Source organism: Elephas maximus, chromosome 20 (genome assembly GCF_024166365.1).
Source record: "Elephas maximus indicus isolate mEleMax1 chromosome 20, mEleMax1 primary haplotype, whole genome shotgun sequence".
NCBI classification, from domain to species: Eukaryota; Metazoa; Chordata; class Mammalia; order Proboscidea; family Elephantidae; genus Elephas; species Elephas maximus.
In genome coordinates, this window is record NC_064838.1 from 37988089 (window position 1) to 38000763 (window position 12675).

The 12675-nt window shown below is 49.1% G+C and overlaps 1 protein-coding gene across 3 annotated transcripts in view; it reads left to right on the forward strand.

Moving 5' to 3' along the window:
• The first annotated feature begins 241 nt into the window (after positions 1–241).
• The window catches only part of CAND2 (cullin associated and neddylation dissociated 2 (putative)), a 44178-nt gene continuing 31744 nt past the window's right edge, over positions 242–12675 (forward strand). For 2 of the 3 annotated variants that reach the window (XM_049862625.1, XM_049862627.1), the window contains exons 1-2: positions 526–645; positions 11503–11646. In XM_049862625.1, coding sequence (XP_049718582.1) covers positions 578–645; positions 11503–11646 — 212 coding nt within the window. In that variant the 5' untranslated portion in view covers positions 526–577. Of the gene's footprint in view, positions 328–525; positions 646–11502; positions 11647–12675 lie in introns of those variants that run through there. The other variant, XM_049862626.1, reaches the window with a different exon arrangement.

Genomic DNA, 12675 nt, shown 5'->3' on the forward strand with positions numbered 1-12675 from the left:
GAACTGGGGGCCTCCTGTGCCCCTTCCCCTCAGGTTGGCCTGACCTACAATAAAGAGCAGCCCCAGGTTCTTCAGTGCCTACTGTGTGCTTTTACAGATGAGAAAACAGAGAGGTAACTTGGCCAAAGGTATCAGGGAGTATACTGCAGAGCTGGGATTCGCACCACGCCTGCGACCATCGCATCCGAAGACTTCTGAACTGACATGTAGATTGTTTCATCCCCACTTTTGTCCCCGGACCGTGTTATGCCGGCAAGGTCCAGTGGCCCAGAGGGCGGCGCCAGGACTCATAGGAATCAGGGAAAAGGAGTAGACCGGTGATAGGTGGTGAGCTCCCCGTCTCTGGGGCTGTGCAAGCCGGTGCTGGGCGGTCTGAGGGGCAGAGGCAGGGGGCCGAGTGGAAGCTGTGCCCGGCCGGCTCCAGCCTCCGGGGCTGCCCGGGCTCCAGGCGGCGCCGCCGGGGCGGGGCGGGGGCTGCTATTTCTGTCTGCTGAGCGCAGCCCGCGGCCAGGCGGGGGAGGGGGCGCCCGCGCCGCCATATTCCCTCCCGCCGGCGGCCCCGCGGCGCGCAGCCACCATGAGCACCGCCGCCTTCCACATCTCCAGCCTTCTGGAGAAGATGACATCCAGCGACAAGGACTTCAGGTGCGCCCCGCGGCCCGGCCCCCGCCTCTCCGCCCCTCATTGAAACTCGGGCCTTCTCCCCAGCGCAGCGCCGGCCCATCCCCCACGACCCAGCAGCCCCCCGCTTCTGCTCTCGGCAGTAACCCCCGGCCCTCCGCAAAGACCTGTCCTCTGCCTCCTCGTCCCCACAGACGCGCGGGCTTCTTGCCTTATTGCAGCCCTGCCACTTTCCCGTGACGCGAGTCCCTGCTGCCTCTCCCACCGTGCAAGCTTAGCCCTTGCCTCTTATCTTACCAAAGCCCCAACCCTGTCCCCGTGTCCCCTCCTCTCCTTCTTCATTATTTATGCCCAACCTTCAGCTCTCTCCACTTGACACCCCGAGGCCCTCCGCCTCAACCCTTGCTGAAGTCCTCAGCCTCTCCCAGGGGATCCAAGCACCTGCCTCTTCTTCCCCCCTCCCCATTGAAACCTTGCCCCTTCCTGGGACCCCAAACCCAGCCAGACTTTTTCACTGATACCTTCAACTCTGTCCTCTTCTCAAAATCACCCAGACCTCCTCCCTCCACTTCATCAGGGCCAGCCAATCCCCTCCCAGGTTTGCCAGACACAGCCTGAAGCCAGGGGCTGGGCAGGGTCTGCCTTTGCAGGCACAGGTAGGTAGGTGGAGGGGCTTCTAGGTTTTTCTGGTGAGGAAGCACTGACCCTTCCCCAACAGTTGTGCAGAGGCATAGGGAAGGTAAGAGCACCCAGGAGCGATCTCTAAATTTGTGCTCTGGAGCTCCCTTGGACTGGGGGGCAGGAGCAAAATGTTCCCCTTTAGCCCCCACTCACTATGCCTCTGTAGGTGTGCCCCATCTTTTCCTTCCCTCTAGGACCCCCCCCCCCATTTCATCAATCCACTGTCACAGCTGGGAAGAATGGAGGAAACATCTGCTCCAACCCCTTTATCCTCAGGAGAAACTGAGGCCCAGGGAAGTGAAGGGATTGACTTGCAGTCACAGGCCAGTTCTGGATGCTGGGAGCTGAAAGGAGACCTTAGAGGCCAACATAGATACACCCACTTACTGAACCTTTTGTTACTTTATTCCCGTTTTACAGACATGGGAACCGAGGCTCAGATGAGTGAATGGCTTAGGTGCAGTCTCAAAGCTATAGGGTCCAATCCAGGTCAGTGTCTCACAGAGGCGGAGACTTTAGTGAGAACCTCTGACTCCAGCCCCCTCTCCGACAGATGAGGAGACTGAGGCCCTGCCCTCATGGTCTGACCCCTGCTACCTCCTGCAACCCTTTCCTCAACACCCCTCCAAAACCCCCCTCCCTCCCCCCACTTTAGTATATAGCCTTGGAGCCACATTTCTGTGTTCAAATCCTGGCTCCTTCTCTTACTGGCTCTGAGACCTTGGACAAGCTACTTGACTACTGAGCCTCAGCTTCTGTTTTTATAAAACGGAGATATGACAGTACTGACTTCATAGGGTTGGTTTGAGGTTGAAATGAGTTACCTTTTACCTGTTCCTCTCAAGCCGATTCTGGCTCATAACGACCCTATAGGACAGAGTAGAACTGCCCCATAGGGTTTTCAAGGAGTGGCTGGTGAATTCGAACTGGCACTATTTTGCTTAGCAGCAGTAGCTCTTAGCCACTATGCCAGCAGGAGTTAGTACATTTGAAGTGCTTAGAGTAGCAGGTCATACACAGTAAGCACTCAGCAGATCTTAGGATTCCCTGCAAACAGAAACCTGCCGTGCCCTCTCGCCTTCTAGAGCTTTGCTGGGAAGTTCTTTCCCCTTTCACCTGGCTAGCTCTTACTCAGTTGCCGCCTCTTTGGGATGTCTTCCTGATACCTACACTGGGTTATGCACCCACCCCCACAGCTCCCACAAATGCCCTCCACGTATGCTTGCCAAATCTTCTAATTGTCTGCCTTCTAGTGTCCTGGGAGACTCTGAGCTCCTGGACCACTGGTACTGTGCACTTTCTTTTCATGCCTTTAGAAACTGTCCTGGGTACACAGTAGGTGCTCAGTGAGTGAATGGACAGTAATGAACTCTGAATGAATGCTGGGTCCCAGGCTCCCTGCTGTGCTGGCCACTGTAATGTTTGGTAATGATTGTTCTTCCTGTTCTCCAGAGGCTTGCAGGGCTGAAGTGACATGCCTAAGGCCACATAGCCATGCCTAAGGTCACATAGCTGGCCAGTGGCCGAGGCGGGATTTGTACCACTGCCCCTTTGGCTCCAGGTCCAGTCTTCAGGAGAGGAAAGAGCTTGGGTGCCAGGCCCTGCTGACTAGCTCCCGAGAAGCCCTTTCTGCCTCTTTCTGCTAGCAGCCCCGAGAACACTTAAAACCACCCTAGTTGTGTCTATTTTTAGTCCACATACAAGGGGGCTGGGTGGTGCTGACCAGCTGTCCAGGCACCCATGTGGCTGAGCGTTTCAGCTGAGTCGCCTCTAGAGTTTCCCTGGAATGAAACTGACACAGTCTTATCTGGCTCCTGGAGGTGGGCAGTGGCCACAGGTGGGGGTCCCAGGCCTAGGAGGCCTTTGATCCCTGCACTTCTGTCCCCTTTCTATGTGCAGGAGGCTGTGCCATTCCCACTTAGACATGAGCAGCCAAAACAATTCACTTCAGGGGTCATACCAGAATTCCCAGGTCATTTCTTGAAAAAAATAAGTGTTGGTTGAGAAGCCAGGGGACCTGGTGGGCTCATTCTCCTCCTAGATTGCTATGTGACCTTGGGCAGTTCCTACAACCCCTCTGAGCCTAGTTTCCTCATCTGTCTTGGGCTAAGAGCTGGTTGTCCCTCCCCACCCTCCCCCCTCCAGCTATGAGCCTACTTATATGAAATAACTACAACAGGCAAGTGGATAGAGACCCAAGTTTATTAGTGGTTGCCAGGGTGGACAGGAGGGAGGGGGAAAGGAAGAGTCAGTGTTTGGGAACACTGAGCTTTCGTTAAGGGTGATGGTATAATTTGGGAACAGATAAGGGTGATGGTTGAACAATATGAATATAATTCATTGAACTATATATGTAAAGATTATTGGGATGGCGATGTTTTGTTGCATATATGTTTACCACAATTAAAAAAAAAATGTCTCCTGGAGCAACAGAGGAAGGACAGTCAAGAATAGGAGGAGGATGTGGAATGTGTGGCAGATTGCCTCTATGAACATCGGCCTCCTTTGCCTTGAGACTAGAAGAACTGGATGGTTCCTGGCTACCGTCACTGAACATTTTGATCAAAGAGTCTATAGAATAATCCTGATCAAAAGGGGGAAAATGCAGAACAGAATCTCAAATTCCCATGGAATCCAGACTTTCTGGAGCCACGGAGGCTGGATGAATCCCTGAAACTATTGCCTGAGATAATCTTTAAATTTTAAACCAAAAATATCCCCTGAAGTCTTCTTAAAACCAAATAATAGTTTAGCTTAACTAGTAAAAGAAAATCTACCTTGAGCATTATGTGCTTTTAAGAACTATCTGTATGGGATCAAAATGACAATAGCAAGTGGAAAGATTAGATAGGAACCTTAGGGGGCAGTGAGTTTATGTTAATGGGGGAGGAACAACTCAGAAAAGGAGGATGAGAATGGTTGCACAACTCGAAGAATGTAACTCATGTCCCTGAATTGTATTCGTAGCAACAGTTGAATTTGTGTATGTTTGCTGCATAGGGTCGCTATGAGTCGGAATCGACTTGACGGCAATGGATTTGGGTTTTTTGGTCAGCTGTGTATATTCTCAACAACAATAAATAAATGAAATTAAAAAAAAAAAAAAACGAATATCCCTTAGGCAAAATTGAGCCCAGTTGAGACCACTGGGGTAATTGAAGTCTGGAAGGGCACAAGATGTATATTTTGGTTCTTACTACTCAATAGGCTGTGTAGTGGTTAAGAGCTATGGCTGCTAACCAAGAGGTTGGCAGTTTGAATCCACTGGGCGCTCCTTGGAAACCCTATGGGGCAGTTCTACTCTGTCCTATAGGGTTGCTGTGAGTCAGAATTGACTTGGTGGATACAGGTTTTTACTCAGTAAAGTCTTAACAATGGCTGTAAAAAACAGACAAAAAAACCCAAGGATGCTAAGAGGTGGGGGCAAAGAAAATTCCGTTTTATAGATGGAAAAACTGAGGCCCAGAGAGAAGAAGTAACCCAGCTGGTAAGTGGTGAGACCAGTATATTTATTTAAGCTGAACTGTGGTACTCAAGCCCTTACCCACCAAATTGTACACCTTCCTGCATGCCCACCTCCATTAGTAATACGGCTTTCTTTCTCTGAGAGCTGGGTGTCTGCAGAAACTTGGGTGTGTGTCTGAACTGCTCAGGCATGTTTCACAGGAGTTGGTTTCTGAGTTCAGGTTCCCATGCAGCTGTTGGATCTGAGCCCTCTGCTTCCCTCCTCTCCAGCCCTCACCATGCCCTCAGCCACTCTGCAGATTTGTTCATTGCAGGATCTGGAGTCCCAGAGTTGAACCTGACAGCCTGTGCCTTCCGTGAGTTCGTAGTCTAAAGGGGGAGAGGATCTGGTGACCATGAAGACTGTGGTGCAGTATGAAAAGTACTATAGTCAGGGGGTGCAGAGTACTCTGGAAGAACCCTGTCTACCGGGACCAATTGTATGGATAGGGTTAGGGTAGCATGGGCCAGAGGAGTCATCTCGGAGGCTGTGACATTTGAGCTGGGCGTTTGATGGATACACAGAAGTCCTACAGGTAGAGAAGAAAAAGGGGGGCAGGACGTTCTGGGTGGGAGGCCCATCTTGGGCAGAGGGGTATATCCCTGGGGTTGCCAGGCCTGAGCTGGGCCCTCATGGGCACCCTGCCTGCCTTCTCAGAACGTCTCCTTTAGCTGGGCAGGCCTAGGGGTGCACTTGCCCACCCCAGGCCTAGGCCTAACTGAAACCCAAACCCATCCTTAGTCTTACCCTGGCTGCTTATCCTGCAATGCCCAGGCCCAGAGGTGGGCAGTTAGCCCTGCCAGCCCCCTCCCCACCTTCAGCCAGCCTCCTCTCAGCAGCCTGAGGCTCATCCCAGCTGTTAAAAATAAGCAGCTACAACATGGACTAGTGTCCTCCTTGGAGCAGAGTGCTAGCGGTCGCCATGACATCAAGCTGCTCGTCTGAGCTTGCAGACAGGAGGGTCCAGAACCCAGACTGAGACAGATTTGGCCCCAGAAGGCTTGGGGACAGGGCCCTTGATTGACTCACTCAAGCCAAAAAGCAAGGCTGGTGTGAGGAATGGGGTGGCCTCACAGCCTCAGCATTTGCTGGAGGCTTTCTTGGGGCTCCTGTCTGCTCCTGCTCTGCCCTGCTTACGTCTTTGTTCTCAGGTCCCTGGCAAGAGCCAGTAAACAAATGAAGTGGGCCTCATGGCGGGGGAGGAGCGGTGTGTCCCACCTAAAGAGGCAGCCACGATTTAGCTTGAGCCAATTCTCATCCCTAGGAATGTAGACCCAGTTGTTTCCTAAGAGTGTTTTCAGAGGAATCTGGGAATCAGTATTTTCAAGTCAGCTCTTCAATTTTCAAATGTTGAGAAGTCATTCAGATTTTTGAAAAACATGTTCACAAACTGTACACAGCTGGGGGCTGCTAGTTTAAGACCTCTGCTCTATCTTCTCTCTCGTTATTAAATAATATTTTATTGTGTTTTTGGTGAAGGTTTACATACCAGTTTAGGTTACCATTCAATAATTTCTACACAAGTTGTTCAGTGACATTGATTACATTTTTCACAACGGGTGAACGTTCTCATTATCTCTGTCCTGGTTGTTCCGTTTCCATTAATCTAGTTTCCTCTCATCTTTGTTTTAAAGTAGCAGTTGACTGGTATCCTGTAGGTGATTTTTCAAAGGAGCGCAGTTCTTACGGGTGACATTATTTTGTGAGTCAATCTGTTACTTAGCTACAAAGTGACCCCAGGGGTTAGTTTTTCTCCAAGGTCTGAAGAGCATCTCAGAGCAGTAGTCTGAGGGAGTCCTCCAGTCTCAACCAGTCCAGTAGTTTGTTTGTTTTTTTTTTTTTAAGGAATTTGAGGTTCTGTTTCACATTTTTCTCCCATTCTATCCAGGTCCCTCTGTTGGGGCCCTCATTGGAACAGTCATTAGTGTTAGCTAGGCACCATCTAGTTCTTCTGGTCTCAGGGTAGATGAGGCTGTGGTTCACGTAGACTATCCTGTAGACTAGTTTCTTCCTTGAGTCTTTGGTTTCCTTCTTTCTCTTTTGTTCCGGATGAGTAGAGACCAATATCTTAGATGGCCACTCACAAGCTTTTAAGACCGTAGACACTACTCACCAAACTAGGATATAGAACGTAACTTTATGAACTATATTGTAACACTTGACGGAGATGTCTACAGTCCTAATCCTTCAAACCCAGAAAACCAGTTCCTCAAGGTATTTGGTTATGTCTAAGACGTATTCGTAACTGTGCCCCTGTTTATTATATATATGAATTTATGTGCATACAGTCACATATATGCATATACATATGCATACACACATATATGCCTGCGTATGTACCCGCACATATATTTTTTGGTCGTTGTTGCTGTTGTTTCAAAATTGTATATGCCGTAGCAATTGCCAACAGCTTCTCGTTACATTTTAGTGACATCATTTACCTTCATCAGGCTGTGTATATAAAAAAAAAATTTAATCGGTGTTACCTTTCCTCTCATCAAAAATAACAAGTGTCAGGTGTCCATCAACGGATGAATGGTTAAATAAATTGTGGTATATTCACACAATGGAATACTACACATCAATAAAGGAACAGTGACGAATATGTGAAACATTTCATAACGTGGAAGAACCTAGAAGGCATTATGCTGAGCAAAATTAGTCAGAGGCAAAAGGACAAATATTGTATAAGACTACTATTATAAGATCTTGAGAAATAGTATAAACTGAGAAGAACACATACTTTTGTGGTTACGGGGGGAAGGGAGGGTGGGAGAGGGTTATTTACTGATTAGTTAGCAGATAAGAACTACTTTAGGTGAAGGCAAGGACAATACTCAATACAGGGAAGGTCAGCTCAACTGGACTGGACCAAAAGCAAAGAAGTTTCCTGGATAAACTGAATGCTTCAAAGGTCAGTGGAGCAAGGGCGGGCGTTTGGGGACTATGGCTTAAGGGGACTTCTAAGTCAATTGGCAAAATAATTCTATTATGAAAACGTTCTGCATCCCACTTTGAAATGTGGCGTCTGGGGTCTTAAATGCTAACAAGCGGCCATCTAAGATGCATCAATTGGTCTCAACCCACCAGGATCAAACGAGAATGAAGAACACCAAGGTCACACAATAACTAAGAGCCCAAGAGACAGGGCCGCATGAACCAGAGACTTACATCATCCTGAGACCAGAAGAACTAGATGGTGCCTGGCCACAACCGATGACTGCCCTGACAGGGAGCACAACAGAGAACCCCTGAGGGAGCAGGAGATCAGTGGGATGCAGACCCCAAATTCTCATAAAAAGACCATACTTAATGGTCTGACTGAGACTAGAGGAATCCCAGCGGTCATGGTCCCCAAACCTTCTGTTGGCCCAGGATAGAAACCATTCCCGAAGACAACTCATCAGACATGGAAGGGACTGGAAAAATGGGTTGGAGAGAGATGCTGACGAAGAGTGAGCTACTTGTATCAGATGGACACTTGAGACTGTGTTGGCATCTCCTGTCTGGAGGGGAGATAGGAGGGTAGAGAGGGTTAGAAACTGGCAAAATTGTCACAAAAGGAGAGACTGGAAGGGCTGACTCATTAGGGGGAGAGTAAGTGGGAGTATGGAGTAAGGTGTATATAAGCTTATATGTGACAGACTGACTTGATTTGTAAACGTTCACTTAAAACTCAATAAAAAAATAAATAAATAACAAGTGTCTGCTATCTAGAGAGTGAATCTTCCTCTCTCCCCCATCCCTGGTGACCACTAATGAACATTAGGGTCTTAGTTACCTAGCGCTGCTATAACAGAAATGCCACAAGTGAATGGCTTTTAAAAACAAAGTTTATTCTCTCACAGTCTAGGAGGCTAGAAGTCCGAATTCAGGGTGCCAGCTCCAGGGGAAGGCTTTTTCTCTCTGTTGGCTCTGGAGGAAGGTCCTTGTCATCAATCTTCCCTTCGTCTAAGAGCTTCTCAGCACAGGAACCCCAGGTCCAAAGGAACGCTTTGCTCCTGGCTCTACTTTCTTGGTAGTATGAGGTCCCTCTGTCTTTCTACTTGCTTCTCTTTTTTATATCTCAAAAGAGATTGACTAAAGATACAACTTAATGTTGTAGATTGAGTGCTGCCTCATTAATATAACTGCCTGTGATCCTGCCCCATTAACATCATGGAGGTAAGATTTACAACACATAGGAAAATCATATCAGATCACAGAATGGTAGATAATCACAATCCTGGGAATCATGGCCTGGCCAAATTGACACACATTTTTGGAGGACACGATTCAATCCATAACAATTAGTTTCTGTAGTATTCACTTGCTCATATCATTTCATAAAACTGAGAACATACAATATTTATTTTTTTGTGATTGACTTATTGTGCTCAACATAATGTCCTCTAGGTTCACCCATGTTCCAAGATGTTTCAGGAACTCATTTTCTTTATAGCTGAGTAGTATTCCATTGTAATGTACCACATTTTACTTACCCATTCATCTGCTGATGGGCACTTTGTCTGTTTCTATCTTTTTGCTATTGTGAATAGTAGTGCAGTGAACATAGGTGTGCGTATGTCTGTCATGTCATTCTTTTAGATCTCTAGGGTATATACCTAGGAGTGGAATCCTGGGTCATATGGCTGGGTCATACAGCAGCTCTAAGAAGCTCTGGTGGCGTAGTTGATAAAGCACTTGGGTGCTAACCAAAAGGTTAGCGGTTCGAACCACCAACGGCTCCGCAGGAGAAAGATGTGGCAGTCTCCTTCCATAAAGATTACAGCCTTGGAAACCGTATGGGGCGGTTCTACTCTGTCTTACAGGGTCGCTCTGAGTCTGAATTGACTTGATGACAATGGTTTTCTTGTTTGTTTGGTTTATGGCAGCTTTACCTCTAGTCTTTTGAGAAACTGCCTGACTTTTCCACAACGGCTGTACCATTTTGCATTCCCACCAGCAATGCATGGGGGTGCTTTACCTGCTCTTAATTTCAGCAGGAATGCAGCCCTGTGATGCCCCCATAGCCCTAACTCGCCATGACCTTCCTGCTCAGATGCCGTCTTAATTATAAGCGCTGCTGTAACAGAAGTAGCACAAGTGGGTGTCTTTAAAGAACAGAAATAATTTTCTCACAGTTCTGGAGGCTAGAAGTCCCAGTCAGGGTCCGAACCCTGTGAATTCCTTCTGTGGCCCCTCTCCTAGTTTCTGGTGTGTACCAGTGAGCGATCCTTGGCGTTCCTTTGCTTGTAGATGAACCCCCACATGGCATCTCTCTTCCCCGTGTGTTACTAGTTGAACACAAACTTTTGTGCCACCCAGGGATCTCCTGTTTCCAAACAGGTCATGTGTACAGGTACCTGTAAAAACCTGTTGCCATCAAGTCAATTCCGACTGATAACGACCTTATAGAACAGAGTAGATCTGCCCCAGGGTTTCCAAGGCTATAATCTTTATGGAAGCAGATTGCCACATCATTCTTCCATGGAGCCACTGGTGGGTTAGAATTGCCAGCCCTTTGGTTAGCAGCCGAGTGCTTAACCAGTGCGCCACCAGGGCTCAGCACAAATTTCAGGAGGGGCACAATTCAAACCATAACAGATGCCTACTGAAATTCTAAACTCCCAGGACAGGGATCCTGAGTTTTCGCATCAGGCCACACGGATCCATCCACCCAGCCTGGATCAAGAGGCTGTACAAAATAAAGCCATGACTCATCAGCATGGCCTAGCGCTGTGGTTCTCAAAGTGTGGCCCACGACCAGCGTCACCCGGGAGCTTGCAAGAAAGCAAATCCTTGCATCCCATCCTGGATCTCTTGACTCAGAAACTCTGGAGGCAGGGCCTAGTAATCTTCAGCAAATTCTGCAGGTGATTCTGGTGTATGCTACAGTTTGAGAACCTCTGTTCTAACGGTGGGGGTGGTTTGACTCTCTGAGATGGGGGTGGGTAAGCCCAGCCCCCTCCACCTGTCTGGTAGAGAGGCTTCTTGCTGACACCTGACCTGGTCACAGGGTGTCTGTTTGACCTTCCAACGTCCCTCCTCTGGCTGTCATCATGAGGTGGGAGTAATGTAATGTGCCGTTGTAATCATGGCAGTGCCGTTTATTGAGAGCTTACCATGTTCTAAGCGTTTCACATACTTTATCTTCCAAACAACCCCGTGTTGTTGTTAGTTGCTGTCAAGTCACTTCCAATTCATAGAGACCCCATGCGTGCAGAGTAGAACTACTCCATAGGACTCTCAAGGCTGTGACCTTTGTTAGCAGATTGCGTCTGTGGGTTCAAACCGCCAGCCTTTTGACTAGTAGCTGAGCGCTTAATTGTTTGCACCACCCAGGGATGCCAAACAACCCCATGAGGCAGGCGTTATTCTTGTTTTTCAGGCAAGTAAAACTCAGACTCACAGAGGTGAAGGGCCTTGCCCAAGTTCACCTATGTGTAATTGTCAGAGGCAGGATTTGAATTCTAGTCTGAGAACTGTGCAGCCCTGAGCATTTAGCCGGCATGCTGTGCTACCTCCTAGTTTGGCGTGCTCTAGCTGTGGGCAGTGTGGGGCTGTAGGCAGTTGGTGTCACGCACACGGGTCTCCTTGTGATAGCCTGGCCCTCGAATCCTTGAATCAAGTTTTGCTTCTGGAGGACTCTAAGATCCCTCCCAAATCCCTGGGGCCCAGGAACTCTTTGGCAATCCTCTGCCTTCCCTGCCCAGGTTCATGGCTACCAGCGACCTGATGTCAGAGCTGCAGAAGGACTCCATCCAGCTGGACGAGGACAGTGAGCGCAAGGTGGTCAAGATGCTGCTGAGGCTCCTGGAGGACAAGAACGGGGAGGTGCAGAACCTGGCTGTCAAGTGGTGAGTGTCAGCCTGGGGCAGGGGTGGGAGGGGAAGGTACCTGTCTGGCATGGGAGTGCCCCAGGGGTCCCTGCTCCTTTGGGGTGCAGCCTCTGAGAAAAGAATTGCTGAGCAGCTCTTGGGGCCCTAGGGAAGCTGGACAGTGCCTTAGCCTGGGTTTCCCCAAAAGCAGACTCCAAGACAAGAATTCAACTATAGGTTTATATGGGATGTGAGCCCAGAAAACACTGGTCGGGAAGCAGGGAAATGTGTCAGGGAAGGGAAGGAGCCTACGAAGAGTGTGTCATCAAACAAGCTACCGCTGTGGGCAACTGGAGCTTAACCCTGCTGGGGACCTCTGGGAGTCAGTGTAGAACATGCACCTTGGAATTTTCCCACCTGAGGGGCCAGGGAGCTGGGGCATTAATTCACCAACTGTCATAAGTCATCGGTTGAGGGCTGCTTCTGGGGTAGGGTAGAGGGTTATTGATTCCCTGACCCCTCTAACCGAAGAAAGTGCTCAGGCAGAGACGTAGGTGCTGGCGGTTAGAAGTCAAGCTGGCATGCACCGAAGTGGTAACGGCTGAAGGGACATTGGCGGGGGGGTGGGGGGCTCTAGCACCTTCTGCCCTGGGTGTTGGGAGGCTGTGGTCCTGAAACCTTGGCCAGTAGCCTCAGGAGCAGAAAAAGCAAGACAGTGTGTGTGTGCATGTGCAGGGCATGTGTGGAGGGGTGGGTGAGGCACTGAGGAATGGCCGGTGGTTCTGGCAGGGCTGAGGGCTCAGCAGGGTGAGAATGTTGGCACAGCTCTGTGACCTGGGCCCAGGCATTCTTCTGGGCTGTTTTAATGAAACTCAGTTCTATCCCAAGAGCAGAGGGAATTCAGTGAAAGGTTTTGTACAGGAAAGGGCATGGTCAGGTTTGTGGTCTGGGAGCATCTCTCTCTCTCCTGTGGAGCCGTGGGTTCCCACTAGTGGAACCAATACCCCCTTTTTATAACAGAGTTTGTAATACTCCTTTTCCTAGTATGAAACAAAACTTATGGATAAC